Source organism: Pholcus phalangioides, unplaced genomic scaffold, assembly GCF_987345545.1.
Source record: "Pholcus phalangioides strain wild (caught in Gottingen) unplaced genomic scaffold, Ppha-v1.0 ptg000002l_1, whole genome shotgun sequence".
Taxonomy (NCBI): Eukaryota; Metazoa; Arthropoda; class Arachnida; order Araneae; family Pholcidae; genus Pholcus; species Pholcus phalangioides.
The window spans coordinates 15,347,248-15,365,946 of record NW_028301595.1 but is presented as its reverse complement, the minus strand read 5'-3'; the positions used below and the strand labels follow the sequence as shown (position 1 = coordinate 15,365,946).

Sequence of the window (18,699 nt, the reverse complement as noted above, 5' to 3'; positions counted from 1 at the left end):
CGCTCCCTGGGAAAGAATCGTTTCATGCGAAAACAAAACTTTTTTTGTGCCCTTTTCCAAAAATATGAGAATTTAATTCGCTGAGCGTATCATTGTACACACTAAGAAAATGAAACAGCAAATCACTCGCGGCACAGTATGAATGATAGCAAGGCCCGGTTGTTGAGGAAACACTCTGCTCTAAGGCCGGGATTACATTATAAGTTTTTAAAATTTTAAAAATTCAACCAATAAGATTATCGGTTGCATTTGCACAAATGTAATCTATGAGCTTTATTGGTTGGATTTTTCAAGTTTTATAAAAGGGATTTTATCAAACAAACTTTTATAGTGTAATCCTGACCTAAGGTACATACAAGGCAGGTATAAAAGTATTTTGAGGAGTTTCCAAAAAAAAAGAAAACAAGCGCTATTTGAAGTAAAAAAATACGAAAATACACTATAGGAGCAAGATGTTAATTTTGGCGCAGAGTTCCCACCACAGCATCATTTTCTGGCAGGAATGATAGTTACAACTTAGCTAACTTCTTTATTTCAATTTCATTTTCAATTTTTTTGACAGTGCAACAATCTTCTTTTCCCATTTTTCTCAGCATATCAGAAGCAGGTGTGGCCACTGTAGCCCGACCAATCAGGTGTTGTTAATCTCTTAGCTGCACTGGTCGTCGGCAAAGCTGTTCCCACCCGCTGCAGGGTGGCCTTGAAATTCCTATAAAGAAATCTCCCCCTACCGGATGCCTTTTCTTTTTCCTTCTTTTTTCCAGGGACTTTTTTTCAGCATCAAGTACTACTCATCATCAACCTTAGCAGGAAATATTTAAGGGTGGGGGAAAAGTCGACTTTTTTTAGAAACAACTGGAAGGATTTCAAGTGTCCTTAAAAATAAAATGAAAATTAATGACTTTTTAAAAAGTTTTTAAACACCGTACAAACCCTGAACAAATTAACTTTTTATAATATATTTGTCACTATTACAAAAACTTTCCCTTATATAGAAAACAGTGTTGGTGGTACTGTAAGCCTAAAACGTTTGTGGGCAGTTTAAAGTTACATAAATGAATAGTTAAACTGTCTTCAATCTTGTAATTCTGCAATTTTGCACAGAGTGGGCCACATTAAAAATTCCAATGAAACCTGTGAGCCAATAAGCTATACTAATTATAATGTTATACAGCTATATTGATCAGCATTAGGCTTTACTATCATTTAATTTTTTTAAATAGCTGGAGAGTCATGAGGACCTCTGCCAGCTATTTTGTATATTAGATTTCAGCCTCATTTAAGCTTCTCACATTTTTCTGTCTTATCCACTTATTACAAGCCTCTTTTCAGGGATTATATCACTCTACTATGTTGCTTGAGTCAACAGCTTAATTGATAATATCACCTCTGAAAAAAACTACCATAGCAGGTCATAATAATTGACTCTGGGTTGCCAGGACTTAAACAAAAATTCATTTTTTTAACATTTGCATATTGATAAAAATAATAAAAACACTTATCTTGGTTATAACTTGATCACACCTATGTTCTATTGCATCCGAATCATTCAGTAAATCTAAAGCTACTGGCTCATCTTCAAATAAATAATCAAGGAAACTTCGCTCATCTTCATTTTTTGTAACTGGACCAGCAATATCAGTCATCATGCTTTGATAAAATCAAATAATAATAATTAATATCAATATTTTGATAAAATGATGAAAACATATTTTTTTGATAAATATAACAAGAACCCTGATTATGTCCAATGCTTACATACACAAGAACTCTAACACAAACCAATGTCCATTCTTTTAAGTGAATTTTTTCTTTCGTGATGAGAATATCGTCAGTGTATCTCGAATTCTCTTGATACTCATCTGCTTCCAAAGATGTATAGATCCACTGCCAAAGTCATATATTTGTGATCAACAGTATACCTGTTGTTAAATGTCTTTTTTTTTCTTTTTTGCATTTTATCCTGCTAATATTTTGAGTAGAGATGTAAAATTCTCGAGAATAATCTTTTGGAGAATATTCTCATTAAAGAGAACATTCGAGAATATTCTCTGCTAGGACTACTATTATAAATAACTTCAGAATATTCTTATAGAAAATAATAAGAATTATTCTGAAGTTATTAATAATAGTCCTTCCAGAGAATATTCTTCAGTTACCGAAATCTTTCCAGAGAATATTCTTCAGTTACCGAAATCTTTCCAGAGAGTATTATCAAGAATATATGTAATAACATGTATTATAATAAATAATCTCGATAAATGACTTGAGAATAGTAATTATTATTTTTATATAATTATCATTTTTGATAAGAATATTCTCTAGCACAATTTATAATAGTAGTCCTTTAAGAGAATATTCTCTGTCCCTCTTCCCGTCAAGAAGATGGGTATATTGAAGTTTGTAGACCACAATATTAAAGCTGGAAAGCAAGAAAATTAAACCAACAGGGCGGAATTGCACAACTTTTAAAGAAATGTGAGTGATACAGAATTTAAGTGTATGTGCATTGAAGAAAACAGCAGTTCTGTATTTTCTTAGAATGAAGGTGATTGTATAAGAATAGCTTCTTTTATCAATCAACTTTGATTTAATTTCTTTTGTTTTAAACATATTTCTGAAAATTTATCTGATTTTAAAATAATTTTTTAACGTTTTAATTTAATGGTTTCTAAAATCTTTATAACCAAACTTTTAAAACCTCTCATCATGACCTGGAGAATATTCTGAGAATATTCTCGAACTAAAGATGTCATTGGGGAGTGATTATACCAAAAATTGTTTTGTTGTAAATGTTTAAGGCAATGAAAACTGATTTATATTTCACAATATAAACAAAATTAGTAAAAGAATTTAAATTATTTAAAAGAAAAATGAATATTCTCGATTATTCTCCAATTTTTACATCCAGGAGAATATTCTCACCTCACATCTCTAATTTGGAGACTGCCATGACCAAACTCGCCAAATTAGTCTGCATTTGACTATCATGCTACTTTTGCAATCGCCACATAGCTTACTGTAAATGACTCTATAAGGCTGCTTCTGGAACTCTGAAACAAGACTAGCCTATCAGCGATTAAGTTTACGTGACAGGTTTCCACCTATGAGAAAGTTTTCATTCATGAAAGTTTCAGAACTTTTCACTCAGTCTCACGACACCAATCACGTTAGATTATTGAGACTGATAAAGAATGTTTTTAACATTGAAAAATTTAAGAGCTTATTTTGAAAAACATTTCCTTTGTGACTACTTTTACTATTTTACTATACATGCACATAGTATGCATTCCTCTGTGGAATTTTGAATGAATCGATACATATCGGAATGCATGTTCAGAGTGTATGTGTAACCCTAAAGTGCTGATATTGTCAGAGTTGTACTTGTTTCATGTTCTTGCTGGTGCTGTTCCATTGTGATTCCCTTGCTGTCCAAAAATATTTTACCCATTTAGCTGCGCATGTCACACATGCCTTAATAGGCATAAGCATATATATAGGCCCTTGAATAAGGGGGATCACAGACACAGAGAGTGTGTATAGCGAATGGGGGAAAAGGCAATGCCCACCTACACCAATAACACTTTTCACTGAAAGGGTGGGCGATCCCTTACTCCTGTATCTGCCTATGTAAATCTAGATATAAAATTAATTTTCTGTGTGCCTGTATGTTCTCTATACAAATCTACAATTTTAAACCGATCGTCACCAAATTTTGCATATATACCAAACAAGGCCCAGATTGAACAATAGGCTACTTCACAAGTTTGCCAGAACTGTGCAAAAAAATGTAGGGCAACAATGGTTCCTGGGCCTCAACAATCACTTTCGGAATGTTTACTTTGGTTACCGTGATTTCCTAGCAAGGCGTTTCAGACATGTACATGCCTTTACAATGGTTTGTCATTTCTTTAATCCTGCCAGTGCATATATAATAATTCATCTTTATAATGGTGTATTGTTTTTCAATCATCCTAGTAATTGAAGAAAAACCTGGGCAGCAACGGGTATTATAGCTAATAAGGTCATAAATGTAGTTATGAAATCTACCTGAAAAACCTTGTTGCTTTATTTGGAACAACTATAGTAAATCCCTTTTTTTCTTTGGCGATTTCTTTTTTGCCTGATGGTGCTTCTCTTCCTGATCTGTGATGATCAGCTATTTTCTTCTGTTGACTTTTTTTTCTGCCAGTTATTATTACTATTCCTTTGGCTTCTGGGTTGATATTTACTTTTTTTTACTATATAATGTTATCCCCTTTCCTCTCGTCCGAAAGTGATGTCAACCTTAACAGTTTGCTAGTAATTATAAAAGGCTTTAGCACAAGTGCGCAACATTTGAATTTATCAAATCCGTTGCACATGCACATTAGAGTTAATTTTTTTGTTTGTTATATCCGTGCTCAGATGGCAAAATGTTATGTCACTTTTTTAAAATTTCACGATGACAAATTTGTAAATAATATTTTGGCAATATGCAATACTGTTGGCTTTTTGACTTATTACAATTTGCCTCAGTTGTTTCCTCATAAACTGAAAGAGATGAAATTTTGCCACATTCAAAAATTTTAATGAACGAGACTCCAGAATGCGAGCAACTCAACTTTTTGAGAAAAGTGACATAACATTTAGTCATTTGAGCACAGATATGTTGTATCGTTCATACCGTCTTTCCAATATGTTCCATTCCGTTTTTGTTGTTTGAATATTCCAAAAAATTTTTAATGAAATATTTATTTCATTTGGAATTTTTTCTCAGGATTGCATGTGGACACCCCCAGGTCATACACATTTCATATTTCTATTTTTTACATACTAGTCATTGTAATTTTAATCTCACAATCATATTATAACTATTTATTGAACCCATGACTTCCATCATGGAACATCTGCTGCATCTGATCCATGTTATTTTGGTGGGGGCGGCAATCCCCCATCGTACGACAACCTAACCCGTCACCTAGTCTACGTCTGAATATCTCCATGGTTACCCAAGCTGAGCATCATGGAAGCAGGATGCTGAAGGATCAGGCGAACCCGAGAATCAACCCAGCTTCAACGGGAAAGTCTGTGGCATCCCTGCATTCCCCGATTCAATTCCATATCTGATCAAGGATGTCATATTTTTAATCTCAATCCCTTATTCAGTCTAAGAATGTTGTTTTGTTATTGGTTTTGTTGTGGTTTTATCACCAATTTTTGTTTTTTCAGCCATAGTGTTATAACCTCTTGAGGATGTGTTGGCGATTCTTTTCTTTGGAAAGAAACATAGCATCTAGACATGGGCAGGCTCATTAAGTGATAATGGTGACGTCTCAGTACTTGGTGATAACAAATATGATGGCTGCACATTTGCTCTGCTGTTATACTTTAACGTTTTAATTGCATTAAGGGTTTTTGTATAGGTCGCTGCAAGTGACCAGGCAAAGACACATTTACAATGAACAAACAATCAAAGAATTCTGAACAGTAAAGTTTATCACCTTTTTTACAAGTCAGGGAATTCAGAGGGGTCGAGACAAGTCAACGATCAATCAGCCCTCTTGACAAGTAGTAACGAATCTGCAGGGTCCAGTTGATGGGGATGAACGATCGGTGACAACGAGTAGTCAACAACGAGTCTGTAGGGTCTAGTTGGTGACAATGAGGTCATTAGAGTCCGATTGGTGGAACAAGTTTTCTGCAAAGACGAGTCCATAGTTCAGAGGGTCCACTTGATGGTGACAAGATAGTTGGGTCCAGTAAGCAGCACTCAACGATTGGCGATAACAAAGTCATAGGGTCTGGTCCGCACAATAAATGCGAAGGCTACCGCTGATATAATTAGTCCATCTGATGATGAGGCAAGGGTGTTCAAGAATGGTAGATTAGTCCGACGTAGTAGGTTGAGATGAGTCTATGTGACAACTCAGCATAGGCAACTTCTGCTGGCAGTGATCCTCAAAGAAGAGCAGTTTTAATCTTGTTTTTTCAGAGATCTCAATAATGACTTGGAAGATCGCTTCTAAGGATGGAGAACTCCTAGCACACCAGCAGTGCTAACAATCCGTGAATTCACAAATGCAACCAAGCAAGAAAGAACTGTCTTCTTATACAAGATGAAGTGCTCCAAGTGCCATCTAGGCCAATTTGCATAGTAGGAAGAATTTCTCTCTCCATAATAGTTCAGGGTCGTCTTAAGAGCATCACAGGCCCCCGGGCCAAGTGATATTTCTGTTGCACTACCTGGCAAATTCTTGAGAATTTCAACCAAGTGTCATTTTAGTGAGGCCCCTTTTCTCTTGAGGTGATCGGGTGGGGCCCATGCCTTAAGACGGCACCGGGTGTAGCCGAAAGACACATCCGTTGATGTGAGGAAGATGATGTCGATTCTCAGGAGACGTACAATCTAGGATCAATGTGCATTCTACAATCTGAGATCGTCACAATACAAGCTATTATAAGCTAATATTTCACACCATCATTTCTTAAAGTTTTAATTTATTATTTTCTCCTAATAATACAGGGTGTACATAATTGAACATCCCAACTTTGCAGGGCTGTTGAAAGAAAGCTAAACAAAGTACAAACTTGTTGTTCATCGGAAATCAAAAATAACAGTTGAAAGTTCATGAAGATTTAGATAGATAGCAGGAGGAGGCCGTCAAACTGAATGCTGCGAGTTTAACGTATGTGATTCATTTCTCGCCACAGTTAGAAAAATCAGGTGATTTTATTCTAGAGCCGGATAATGCACGACCCCATTGGCACTTAGCAGTTCGTGGATTTTTAAATGACAAATTCCCGCACTGGTGGATTGATCGCTGAGGACCCCAGGGTTTTGCTCTTCATCAATGGCCTCCTCGCTGCCTTGACATCACTCCGTGCGATTTTTTTTCATCAAACATTTTTGTTTTTTTTCCCACCGCTACCAAATGACATTGACGAACTTAAAACACACATATCTGCAGCCTTTCAAACCGTCACACAAGACATGCTGCTACTACTACTACTACTTAACCGAACATGTACCTCGTACACATTCCTTTTCGGAATTTCTAACGAATCGGCACATGCCGGAATGTGTGTTCTGAGTGTATGCTTGGCCCTAACGTATTTATGTTGTTGAGTTGCGTTTTTTTTTTTCGTGTTCATGCTGCCATCTGGCTTCCATTTTCTGAAGTAAGGATGGAAATGCTTGAATTTTCATGTTTTACACTAGGCATGCTGAAAAGAGTGTGGGATGAGTTATCGTACCACCTCGATATCCTTTGTGTTACTAAAGGGACTCGCATTAAGCACTTATAACTGTGTCGAATTTAAGCGTTCAACTGATATTTTTGATTTCCGATGAACAAGTTTGTACGTTTAGTTTTCTTTCAATAGCCGTGCAAAGTTGGGATATTCAGTTATGTATATCCTGTATAGGTACTTGAACACCTACTGGATATCCTCGTCTTTATGAATTGAGTGGAATTTTAAAAAATTTACATTTCCAAGGCATCGTCAGCCATTACCAGGCTCACAAAGGTTAGGAAATTAATGATGAGCCCGTTGTATTTATAGGCTTCCTAGCAAGAAACACGTCCATAAACATGACTGTTTCACTCTTGGCGACTTATCGCCATGTTCTCTGCTGTTTAAACACCAAGGAATCCAAAGAAAAAATCACCAACACATCGCCAAAAGGGATTGCACTATAGCTGTTCCTGTATTTTAGATGCATCACTTTCAAGCACATGAAAAATAATTGACCCAACCATCTTTTACACCACCTATTTTGAATGGTTACGGTGCCTGCCATAGCACCAAGTCCCTCAACATGCCATTCAATGAGAATGCTGTACTTTAGTTCAGCAAAAATAATACACAATTCCTGCACACTCTATATATATATATTACTTATATCTATACAACTACTTGATATTGATCTACAAGGGCGATTCGATTGTTTGAAAACAAATACTGTCGAACCCCGTTTTAACGAATACCGTTATAGCGAAAATGTCGTTTTAATAAACTCTTTTCCGATCTTTCCCAGATAAGTTTACATAGGAAAAATGCAAAAAAAAACCTGGAATTGATTTATAACGAGGTTTCGTTATAACGAAGTGATTTCTCCGGTCTCTTGGAGGTTCGTTATAATGGGATTCGACTGTAGTAGCTACGCGAACACCAATACTAAACAAAGGATATGCATGGCGCAACATGGTTAAAACTCAAGTAATAAAATATTCAAAACCGAATGATAACATCTTACTAAGTCACTCGCTTTGTACTTTGGGGGATGAAAATTTATTTCTCCTTCAAAATTATCGCGGCTTCTCCCAATTGCTTCTTCATAACGGAGGAAATAAATTCCTCCCTTGAAATTTTGTCAAAACAACCGCGGTTTCTTAGTCTACACATGTATTCCTACGGCCGTGACTACTACTTTCGTCTGCTTTTGTCCACATAATAAATCATATGTAACCATCGAGTGACCATATATAAGACATCGGTTTGTGGGACTTCATATGAGGCATTACAAGGAAGGCGATATGAACCATAGGTAGGGTGACCATACGTCCCGTATTTACCGAAACATTCCCGGTATTTTGTTTTTTTGGCCGTCTCGATTTTTTGGCAAAAGTGTCCCGTATTTTACATGAAGCCTACTTGAATTTTTATTTTTTATTGAAGTCAAAGATTGACATCATTTTTCAACTCATAAATTATTTTATGATAATTACAACTATATATGAGAATATTAATCTCCCACATTTGCCATGCTGAACGTTTTTTTTTCGTGGAGTGCATTTTGATCCACTGCTATTTGTAGTAATGCATCATTTCTGACATTGTGATTTTCTGCAATTTCAACAATATTTGGCTACTTTGTTTTGTTTTGGCGATGTCCCGTATTTGGTATCCCATTGTCCCGTATTTCTCTCGAAGAAATATGGTCAGCGTAGGTGGCTATAGACTTGGAAGTCTGGAGGGGGGGGGTGCAAGGTCATTATTGCTGGGGGGCACGATGATGATGATATCAATTCATACATACACATATACATTAGATCTGCCTAGAACTCCTTAATACACGAGTATATGAAGGCGTCTTAGATCTGCCCACTCCATTTTTGACGATGGGGGAGGCAATGCCCCCAACGCCCCCCCCCCGTATCTCCGCCCATATCATTAAAACACCTTCATATACTGTATAGCTTATATACTGTATATATATATACACAGTATACTGTGTATTAAGGGGTTCTAATATTATGAGGCTTTCGAATAGACGTCATAGTCATTATCAGCATCACTCCTGATGGATGATCCCCTTGTATCAATGTTAAAATTGCCGATTTTAGCGTAGAAATGCGGAAATTTGAGTAGGGTTTTCCACCACATCCAAGCGACTTAAGATCTTTAATACAGCTTTTGGCCACATCATTTTACCGAGGCCGCGCATCGATACATTGGTTAAGAGGCTTTCGTTCCCATAGCAACGAGTGATGCGGTTCCCTCGTAGCTTCCCCTTCACTGCAAAGTTAACCTGAAACGGACTATAGGAGGTGCTGGCGTGTCGTTCTGGGCAATTCACAATGTACCGAAAAACCTGCTCTTAAGAAATCCCAGCTTTATTCCACCAAAATATGGTCAATACATATATTTTTAACAAAAAAGGTTTTATAAGTTAAGGTCGTATAAATTGAGATCTTACAAAGCTGAAGGTAAACACAGATGTGTGTGCAGTGCAATCATAAAACAGCACAACTTAACTTTTTCTTCTTCTTGAAGTGAAATTCAACTGCGATGTATTGTCCGAACTGCTCGTCTTCCTTGTACGTGTACGAGGGTCCTTCGTCGGAGTGCTACTTCGGTTGTTATCATTGTTGCTTCTCGTCACGTATCAAGAAGCCCGTCAAGAATCGGGTCTACCAGAAGCTGAAAGAAGTGGACGCCATCATCAGCGAGAGCCAAGCGTGGGAAAACGTCGACTCGACGGAGGAAAGGTGTCCGAAGTGTTCTCATCCCAGAGCCTATTTCATGCAAATCCAGACACGATCGGCTGACGAACCAATGACAACGTTCTACCGGTGTTGTAATGTTGAATGCGGACATCGTTGGCGAGATTAATACGTCCGCCGCCAAATTTAAGCTGCATTATGTATAGAATAAACGATTATTGATTTTCTAGCCTGGTTTGGGAAACTTGAGAATTTCATTTTTATAGTGAACCTACCTCGCTACAATTATATTCGATAAATCCCTCTATAACAATGTTTTTTTCCCTTCAAATCTTGTTTGGAATCGCTAATAGTGTAATGTTAAACTCCTCTCAATACACGATAAACTCTTCACAATGTTAAGAGATTTTGAAAACTGCTGTAATGGTATTCTTTATATTTCACTTAAAATCACCTTCAGTATATTGAGTTTATCAGTGTTTGTTTTGAGAATATTTTGACATAAATCTTTCGTACCATTTGAACATCTAAATCAGTGATTCCCAACGTGGGCATTAACGCCTTCGGGGGGGGGGGGGGCAGTAGAAGCTACGGGTATAGCATAGGATCCTATGGGTTAGATGGCAGTGGGAGAAAAATTTCTTAAGGGAGCGATGGGACAAAAAAGGTTGGGAAACTATGGTCTAAATGAAGTTACTTTCTATGTTGTTTCACACTGCTCTTGTTTACTAATAATTTTATGTGTCAATTATGATTTGTTGTTGCAAATAAATGCATTTTATGACGGTACCAACAACACAATTAGATGTCAACAGCAGCAAATTTATTGGCAGTTGATAATGCTTTGACAATAAACTCTCTGCAACAATGTTTTTTCTTGGTCCGCAGAGTATTGTTATATTGAGGTTTCACTGCATTTTAATAGTCTGTGCAATAAATAGGGGGGATTAACCATCATCAATGTTTACAAATTTTATAGTAGTGATTTACCGTAGGCTTTAGTCTCAAAATTCTGTGGTTCAATATTACTCCTAGCATAGCTGTTTATTATAATCATGTGATATACAGTGAAACGATATAAATGATTTTCAGTGGACACAAAGATAGCCTACCGTTGCAGAGATACTATTGTTATATACAGAGGTAGCATTATCATCGTGTGCCCCCAAATTTATGCTGTTATTGACACGGCTTCTGAATTGGCGATATTAATGACACCATATAAAATGTATTTATGTGTTTATTCACAGCAAAAAATTCTGATTTGTTGAGGAATAAAGTCTTGGACGCTGGGTCACCATAGTAGCTAAAAATTAGTATTAGTGCCTAGTTTTCTTTGTGTAGTTGCTAAATGTTTGGACATTATATCAGCATATCTGCCAACATGAAAGGGGGTCACTATGTCCCGAAAAAGTCAAAATAAAAATTATTTTAAATCTTTATTATTATTTTTTGCTGTCTAAAAATCGTTCTGGCACCTAGATTTTTGATTTATCTAGAAGTGCTAGAGTAGTTTACTGCACTTTTTTTTTTTACACAGAAAGTAGATTCGCTGCAACTTTATTAACAGAGGATAGATAGTGCAAAATATGAATGTTATTAAACACCCTCGTAATAACAAAAACTGGTGAGGAATTTAAAAATATATAACATATCATTGCAGCAGTTTCATAATCTCAAAAATATTGTAAAATAGGGAGTTAACTTAGTAAAGGCCATCATTGTTTCGAAAGGAGTGCAACATTAGACTATAGGCCATTTCACAGATTTTAAAAAATATCATTGTATTGAATATTGTAGCGAGGTTTCACTGTAGTTACATCACAAACACTCCTGTGATGTGGGGGAGGGGGTATCAATTTCCAGCTCACACCGATTTTCTGCATTGAAAGACGCATCCTCTAAAAAGCAGAATGTTTTTCAAAGTTTTACACTGATACCTTGACTGACTGGAAACGTTCTGCAGTAAAAATTCTTCCAGATTGTTCTGCGACATACGTTACAGATTATGGCATATTCTGCTTTGGGGGTCATGGCCAGTCATACATATGAAGTTATGGGAAATATTTGGGGGCTCTGAGAAGCACATGCAACTAATACAAGTTAAGTGTATGCCTTTCGGCACAGTATCCAAATCCTCATTTTACAAGAGAGTTGTTCTTTAGTTAAAAAAGAAAGCCGATATACAGTCATGTTGGCTGTGAGATAGACTTGTATTAACAGGACTCACAAGGCCTGTCTACACAGAGAGTCAAGCGACAAAGTACAGAGATCTGTTCAGCCAAAATTTAGGTCCTTTTTTTTTCAGACCCTTCATAAAATTCTGAATCTGAAAAATAGACCCTTCGCAAAATAAAAATTGAAAAAAAAACAAAAAAACATAAATTTTTTGACATTGCATTTCTTTTATAAAATGTCAATTAGATACTTCTAGAAGTTCTAGTTCCTCACTTAAGTCGGGTTAGGGGAAACGGCTTTCCCCCTAACCCGACTTAAGCGAAGGTGCAAGTGGTGCAGTAGTCGCACTTAAAATTTTGTAAAAATTTCCAGTAGTAAAAATTCACATGATATAACACTTTTCAACAATTTCTTGATGCCAAAGATGTTGAGAATACTTGAGGGAACGAATAGGGCCTAAGAGACTACAATACCAGAAACAAGAATGCACTGTCAAAAGTTGGGTAAGGTTTTGGTGTCCCACAACATCCAGTAATTTTTCTGGAAAGGTAAAATAAAGAAAAAGGAAAAATTTGGGTTCTTACTTTGGAAAACCAGAAACAAATTAGAATAAATTCATTAATAAAACTCGCCTCATAATACTTGCTCTTCACAGGCAGTGGCATCGAAGCTAAGGATGCTGTAGATGACAAGAATCTGCGACATGGGTCTGAAGAGCCCCAGTAGTTTTATATTATCAAAATTTTATGCATAAAGCTTAAGACAAGCAGTTTGCAGGATAAGTGTAAGTAATGATCATGGTGTCCTCCCCCCACCCCTCATGTGATACTGAACATTTTTCGTTTTTTCACACCATAAATTCCCTGGACCATGGTAATGGCTCATCAGTAAGAGCTGTAATGTGGATCAAGTTATCTGGTGTAATTGAGAATGGTAAAATAATACTGGACCTGAATGCAGGACAGTTTCGTCACTGACATTTTGTTTAGTAAATGATGATATGTAGAGAGCTTTGTACTAAGAAAATGAAGATGCAAGCCAATCTCCCCATTAAAAAGTCGCAGCAGAGAGAAGCAGGCCTACAATGGTAAAATCTTCAAACATTACGCTTCACTCATAGTTAAAAAATATGTGGCAGATGGCAGCACTATGCAAGCATTACACATAAACTAGTTTCACGTAAGGTTCACAACACGCATATCCCAACATGTACCAATTCATTAGATGTTCCGTAGAGGAATATGGATGAGGTACATGCGTGTGTGGTTGAGTAGTAGTCGGTAGTTGAGTAGTAGTTGGCCCTGTAAGCCTCCTGTCAGGGTAGTTTTTAAGGGCATCACATGAGGCTTTACAACTGGGTGGCCTAAACCCCCAACTTATTGGAAACATTTACGATTTACCCCTTGGTAACTGACAGTATCACTTTAACTCATTATTTGGCAGAATAGCTCTTTTGTGTGCAAAACGAAACATTTTGTCAAAAATTTGGTGCGAGGATGATTGAAAATAAAACCCTGGTTGTTTTTGTTGCTTACTGTGGTGACTGTTTTTTAAAAACCGAAACTTACTTGCATTCATGCTTTAAAGCTGGAAAATTGTCTTCAGCTCACCTCCTCACAACCACTACATAATCACAGGTATCTATCAGGCCTTCACGAATCACAATCAGAAGCCCAATAATGGGTTCATGATTTTGTGCGGTAAAATAGAGCACAGGAACTTGCTGGGAACATTACGAAAACAGATTCCCAAAAAAAAAATCCGTGACGACCTTTTGACTTCCATGACCTTTTTTCATTTTTTGTGACCGACTTTTCCATAATGGTGGGCACCCTGTTAGGAACGACTGATTTACATGATGTTGAGCTAATTTTTTTCTTTTCTGTTTCAGAAAGAACGGAAGGTAGCTCATAAATGTTCATATAGCATAAAATTTTACAGTTCTCAATTTAATGAAATTCTTACTAGAATGCTGATATTTTCATTAAATTGAAAGGTTTTTTTCTGTAGTTATTATTTTTTTAAGGAACAAAGCAACTTTAATAAAATGGAGACAATTGTCTGATGAAAACACATTTAACAAACTTTTTAACTTTTATGACAGGGATTGACAAATCGAAAAAATATTTAGGCACCAGCCCAATTTCTTAGGAGGCGCGCATGGTATTTTGCTCAGGAAAAACGTTCCTAAATAATCTTAAAAGATATAGCGTGATGAAATCAGAAATTTTTGACACCCTTAGACTCCAATTTAGCGACCACATTTAAAAAATTTCAGGTGCCAATAGTGATTTTCTAGTCACCATGGACACCTGAAGCCCTGTTTCATGATGAAATCCTGAGAAAAAGTTATTTTTCATTATCAAATACATTCATTAAAATAAAGAAACAGGTTACAATAGATTTAAAGTAAACTTTATTCCTCTGTAAATGCAAAAAAAAAAAAAAAAATCTTGTGATCAGCTCCATTTCATATAGATATTCTTGAAAAATATACACTCCTACACAGACTGTCTATATAATCATATTCACACGTTAATTGAACATTTTGTCTGCATATCAGCTCCAGAGGTAGTCAGATCACAGAAGAGATTTCGACATGTAAGGTCCATCGAGATGATAACCCAGTTTTTGATAATAATTCCTAGTACCAACTCCTGCAATCACAGTAGTTATCAGTAATCATAAGAATATTATCCATGAGAGAAAAATTTTGCATGTGGTTGCAATTATGAAAAATTTTATTTGGATTAGGTTTAAAACTAGTTTAAAATGCAGTCGGACCCGCTTATAACAAATTTAGAAAAAACAGTGAATTTATTAGTTAAACACAAAATTCCACCATGAAGTCCACCATCCAGGTCCACTGGTTTGATTCTGAGGAAAGAACATTGAGAAAATTACTTCTTTACATGGGAGAACCATCGATCCTTTATTTCTCAGCCAACTCCATTGGTTGGAAATTGCCGAATGGCCATATGACAGGAGTTGGTGTGCGGTTAAGTATTTATGAACACATTATATAAAAAAAAAAATATTGATAGGAAATAATTTAGAGAGATTTCTCTTTTCTAAAAAATCCTAAATGCATGATAAAGCAAAAACAGGATGGTCATGTTGGAATAATTGTTGTGCTTAGCAGAAATTGTTATAAATAAAAAACAAAAAAAAGAGTACCTGATATAACAGCTATTTTATTAGAGCCATGTTCTTCCAAAGCTATCCTCTCTGCTTCTTCCATCAACAGTGTGCCAAAGCCCTGATTAAAAAATAAAAGAATTATGCACATGAGTCATCTTTATTAAATTTTATCCATTTTGTGTAATGTATTTTGTGAAGGGTAAAAACGTACTTGGTGTTGGAACTTTGCTGGGTCTCGACTACTCACTGGAACAACACTGCCATAACTAAAGTTGTAAAGGTAAATAATGCTTAATATATTATTATCCAAAGACCAAAAAAAAAATCTCAAAATTTTTGAAATTTTTTTTGCCTGGTCTAACCGAGACAGAGGATCAGCCAACTTAGAGAAAAACTGGTGAAACGAGGGAGAATAAAATCATTGCAAAATTAATTATGCATGAATATGAATGAATTAATTACTTGTACATATATTGAGCCTCTCAAATGCTACATTATACATATATTGCATTCAAATACACAAATGCCACAGCTGGCAAAATATCCAACGAGGTGGCTGAAAAAAGATGCACATGAAAAATATGGCATAGCTGCCAACTTTGGAGAATGAGAATTCTGGAGGTTTTCGTGAGGATCCAAATTCTGTGCAAAAATGAATATAAAAAAGGATCTTTAAGACATTTTAAGGATTTTCATTAATAAAAGGGAAATTTTAAATTTTCCCCATTGCAAAAACCATGACACCGTGCAAGCAAGCCATCGCTAATCATGGCCAACTAGTAGATTAAAGTCCTTGGGTTAAATTACCTCTCAAAAATCAAATCTTGCAAACCAAAAAATCTCCGGCGGGCCTGAAACGGGTCATATGGATAAAGCAGATCGTGCCAATTTTGGATTTCACAAGGCTGAATTGACGCTTGCTGGTTGGCTAATTTTGTGTTTTCTCTCCAAAAATGAAATATTTTTGTGATTTGACGAAATGTTGACAATTTATACAAAGTTTAAGAAGAAATTCTTTTTCAGGTAAATTCTTGGGGAATAATTTTTTCTCCTAAATGTAGGGTTTTTTTTATCTGAGATATAAGAATATTTCCTTGAGTCCGGGAGACTAGAATTTATACTCTGAGCCTCCCGGAAAATCCAGGAGACTTGACAGCTATGATATGGATGTCAAATGTATAAAAAATACAGCAACTTAATAAGAGCAATAAAGGCAGAATATAGCAACCCAAAAAAAGAGCAATAATTATAATAAAATTAATACATTGCCCAAAAAAAAATTATGGTTGTCTTATCTAAGTATGGATAATTTCTCAGTTTATTACAACACGTTAACAGTATTGCTTTTTAAACGTGTTGAAAGTGTTAGAATTAATGACCCCCCCCCCCCCCCCACCGGGACAAGCAATGCCATTTATTCACAACTCTATTCAAGAAAAATTCCCTGTGACGCCACAATCTGGAATTATCCCTTACTAATCAATACTGATGTTCTCTCGTTCAAGCAGTCAACTGACGGTGATTGATAACTCATGGTCTATTTTATCCAACCCATTGGAGAAATTGTAAACACTTCAATCATATCCCTTGACACCTCCACTCTTCTAATATGTAAGCCTATTCAAAAAATGAAGTCTCTTTCTACAGCTTTCTATAGTCCGGCGTGCCATTAAAAGAGCACAGCCAGACAGCTCTTCTTGGCACCCCCTCAACCAAGTCTATGTTTCTCTCTAGGTATGATCTCCAAAACCTTACGGCATACTCCAATCCAGCAAAAAAATGCATGGGTATGGCCCTCTTAAGGCAAGGACACAACCAGGAATGTCCCATAGTCCTTTGATGTGCAAGAAATCTCATGACAATTATATTTTTTATGTACCTTTCCTGAGCTGTTCAGATTAAGCAGGTTTTTGGGTTACTAGGATTCTAATGTGGTTACTTACTTAATACACTGTACAGAAAAAAGCTATTCATAAACAGCATCTGATTTCAATGCAATAGATTTGTGAATTTGCCAGGGAGGAGATGCTAAAAATAAGAAAAGGATACACGTGAAGCTCTCTCACAATTGAAACACCGCCTTTCAGTTCAGGGCGAAATGTTTCTTCAGAGCATTTGCGAAGTCTTAACATTCCGATAAGAATATCTTGTTCAGGATCTTCATAAGACAAGAAAGTTTCCCAGCCACCATTCGCAACATAATCTCTTCTTATGAGCTGAACCTAAAAAATAAGGAGAGAAAAAGGTGCCTAAGTAGTTCCACGCAGCTGCATATACACCACCAGCTGTTCAAAAACATATTTATGTCTTTAATATCATGCCTTTGAAATGATGCAGGAACTTACCTCATAAGGTCTCACTTTATTGTGAATTTCTTGAATTCCAACTTCCCTTGTGCGAACATCTCTGCATTTCAAACCAAGATCCTTCATTCTGGCAAGAGCAAGTTCCCTAATGTTGCCATGCTCAACCCCTGAAGTTACTAGTGGCATGGGGATATCTCTTAAATTATATACAAATATATAATTACTAGCTATATTTAATTCACCCAAAAAAAATTTTTGCAATACAATGAAAATATTTATAAATTCTCTAAAAATCTACACTAATATATTGTACTGCAAAGCAGATTTAGTATATCACCTTTTCATGTTCCCATCCACAATAGTTAGAAAACTAGACATTTCTCCCTGTTTCCTGTCAATAATGTGTTAAGATACATTTACTTACACAGATGTATGCTATGTGCATTTAAAATAATGCACAGTCGAACCTCGATTTAACGCCACTATCTGCCCCAAAGAATTTCGGTGCTACAAGTTTAGGGTTATATTGAATCATAGTCAGAATGTTTCTGAGAGGCTGTATTACATGAATTCACATATTTATTACAAGCTACTGTATCTCTATGCCTTATTGGAGTTACTCCATGAATAAAATAACCTACTTTGTATGCATTCAATTTCAAGTTGAGAAAATTGGTAAAACTGTGAACAATGTACAATTATTTAAATATTTCTGCATATAAAACTTGACAGAAACACACACACTTACCATTGAAATTATCACAATTCAGCATAAATTTACTGACCCATTTTGTAAGTGCAAAAATAAAGTAAACAAAGGAAAATAAAGGATGCATTGCTTTTAGTAAATATAAATAGGTTTTATAATAGAAAATTTCCGGTTTTTTTTTCAGATATCAAAAGAATTTTGAACACAATTGAATGAAGCAAATCAAGGGAGGTTATTTCTTAATGAACAGACCCGCCTGATTTCCAGCTCCCCTAGAGGGGCTAAAAGCGGGCAGGTCTGGTGCTCCAGACCAAAGGGAGCACAAATTTCATTCTTTAACCTCTCCCTGAACATTACAAGGGTGCGCCAAAATATGAGCTTACCCCTAGCTGATCAAGAATCTAGTTGTGGCCCTGTTAATGACTAATGGGCCAAA

At 36.0% G+C, this 18,699-nt stretch overlaps 3 protein-coding genes across 4 annotated transcripts in view; 1 reads left to right on the top strand and 2 right to left on the bottom strand.

Annotated features, from left to right (window-relative positions):
• The window catches only part of LOC149089463 (uncharacterized), a 171,705-nt gene extending 163,333 nt beyond the window's left edge, over positions 1–8,372 (bottom strand). For both annotated transcript variants that reach the window (XM_089238742.1, XM_089238746.1), the window contains exons 1-2: positions 8,240–8,372; positions 1,503–1,650 (exon numbers count right to left, since the gene is read on the bottom strand). In XM_089238742.1, coding sequence (XP_089094868.1) covers positions 1,503–1,649 — 147 coding nt within the window. In that variant the 5' untranslated portion in view covers position 1,650; positions 8,240–8,372. The remainder of the gene's footprint in view (positions 1–1,502; positions 1,651–8,239) is intronic.
• A 1,146-nt stretch (positions 8,373–9,518) lies between these two features.
• On the top strand, positions 9,519–10,158 carry Polr3K (RNA polymerase III subunit K). The gene has a single exon (XM_089238733.1). The coding sequence runs from the start codon at positions 9,775–9,777 to the stop codon at positions 10,096–10,098; it is 324 nt and encodes a 107-aa protein (XP_089094859.1). The 5' UTR covers positions 9,519–9,774; the 3' UTR covers positions 10,099–10,158.
• A 4,348-nt stretch (positions 10,159–14,506) lies between these two features.
• Positions 14,507–18,699, bottom strand: part of Elp3 (elongator complex protein 3) — a 40,114-nt gene continuing 35,921 nt past the window's right edge. The window contains exons 13-17 of the mRNA XM_089238719.1: positions 17,594–17,750; positions 17,298–17,470; positions 15,460–15,514; positions 15,285–15,366; positions 14,507–14,764 (exon numbers count right to left, since the gene is read on the bottom strand). Of these exons, the coding sequence (XP_089094845.1) occupies positions 14,688–14,764; positions 15,285–15,366; positions 15,460–15,514; positions 17,298–17,470; positions 17,594–17,750 (544 nt within the window). The 3' untranslated portion in view covers positions 14,507–14,687. The remainder of the gene's footprint in view (positions 14,765–15,284; positions 15,367–15,459; positions 15,515–17,297; positions 17,471–17,593; positions 17,751–18,699) is intronic.

Coding starts and splice junctions, on each gene's coding strand:
- Polr3K (XM_089238733.1), top strand. CDS start 9,775: ATGTATTGTCCGAACTGCTCGTCTTCCTTGTACGTGTACGAGGGTCCT.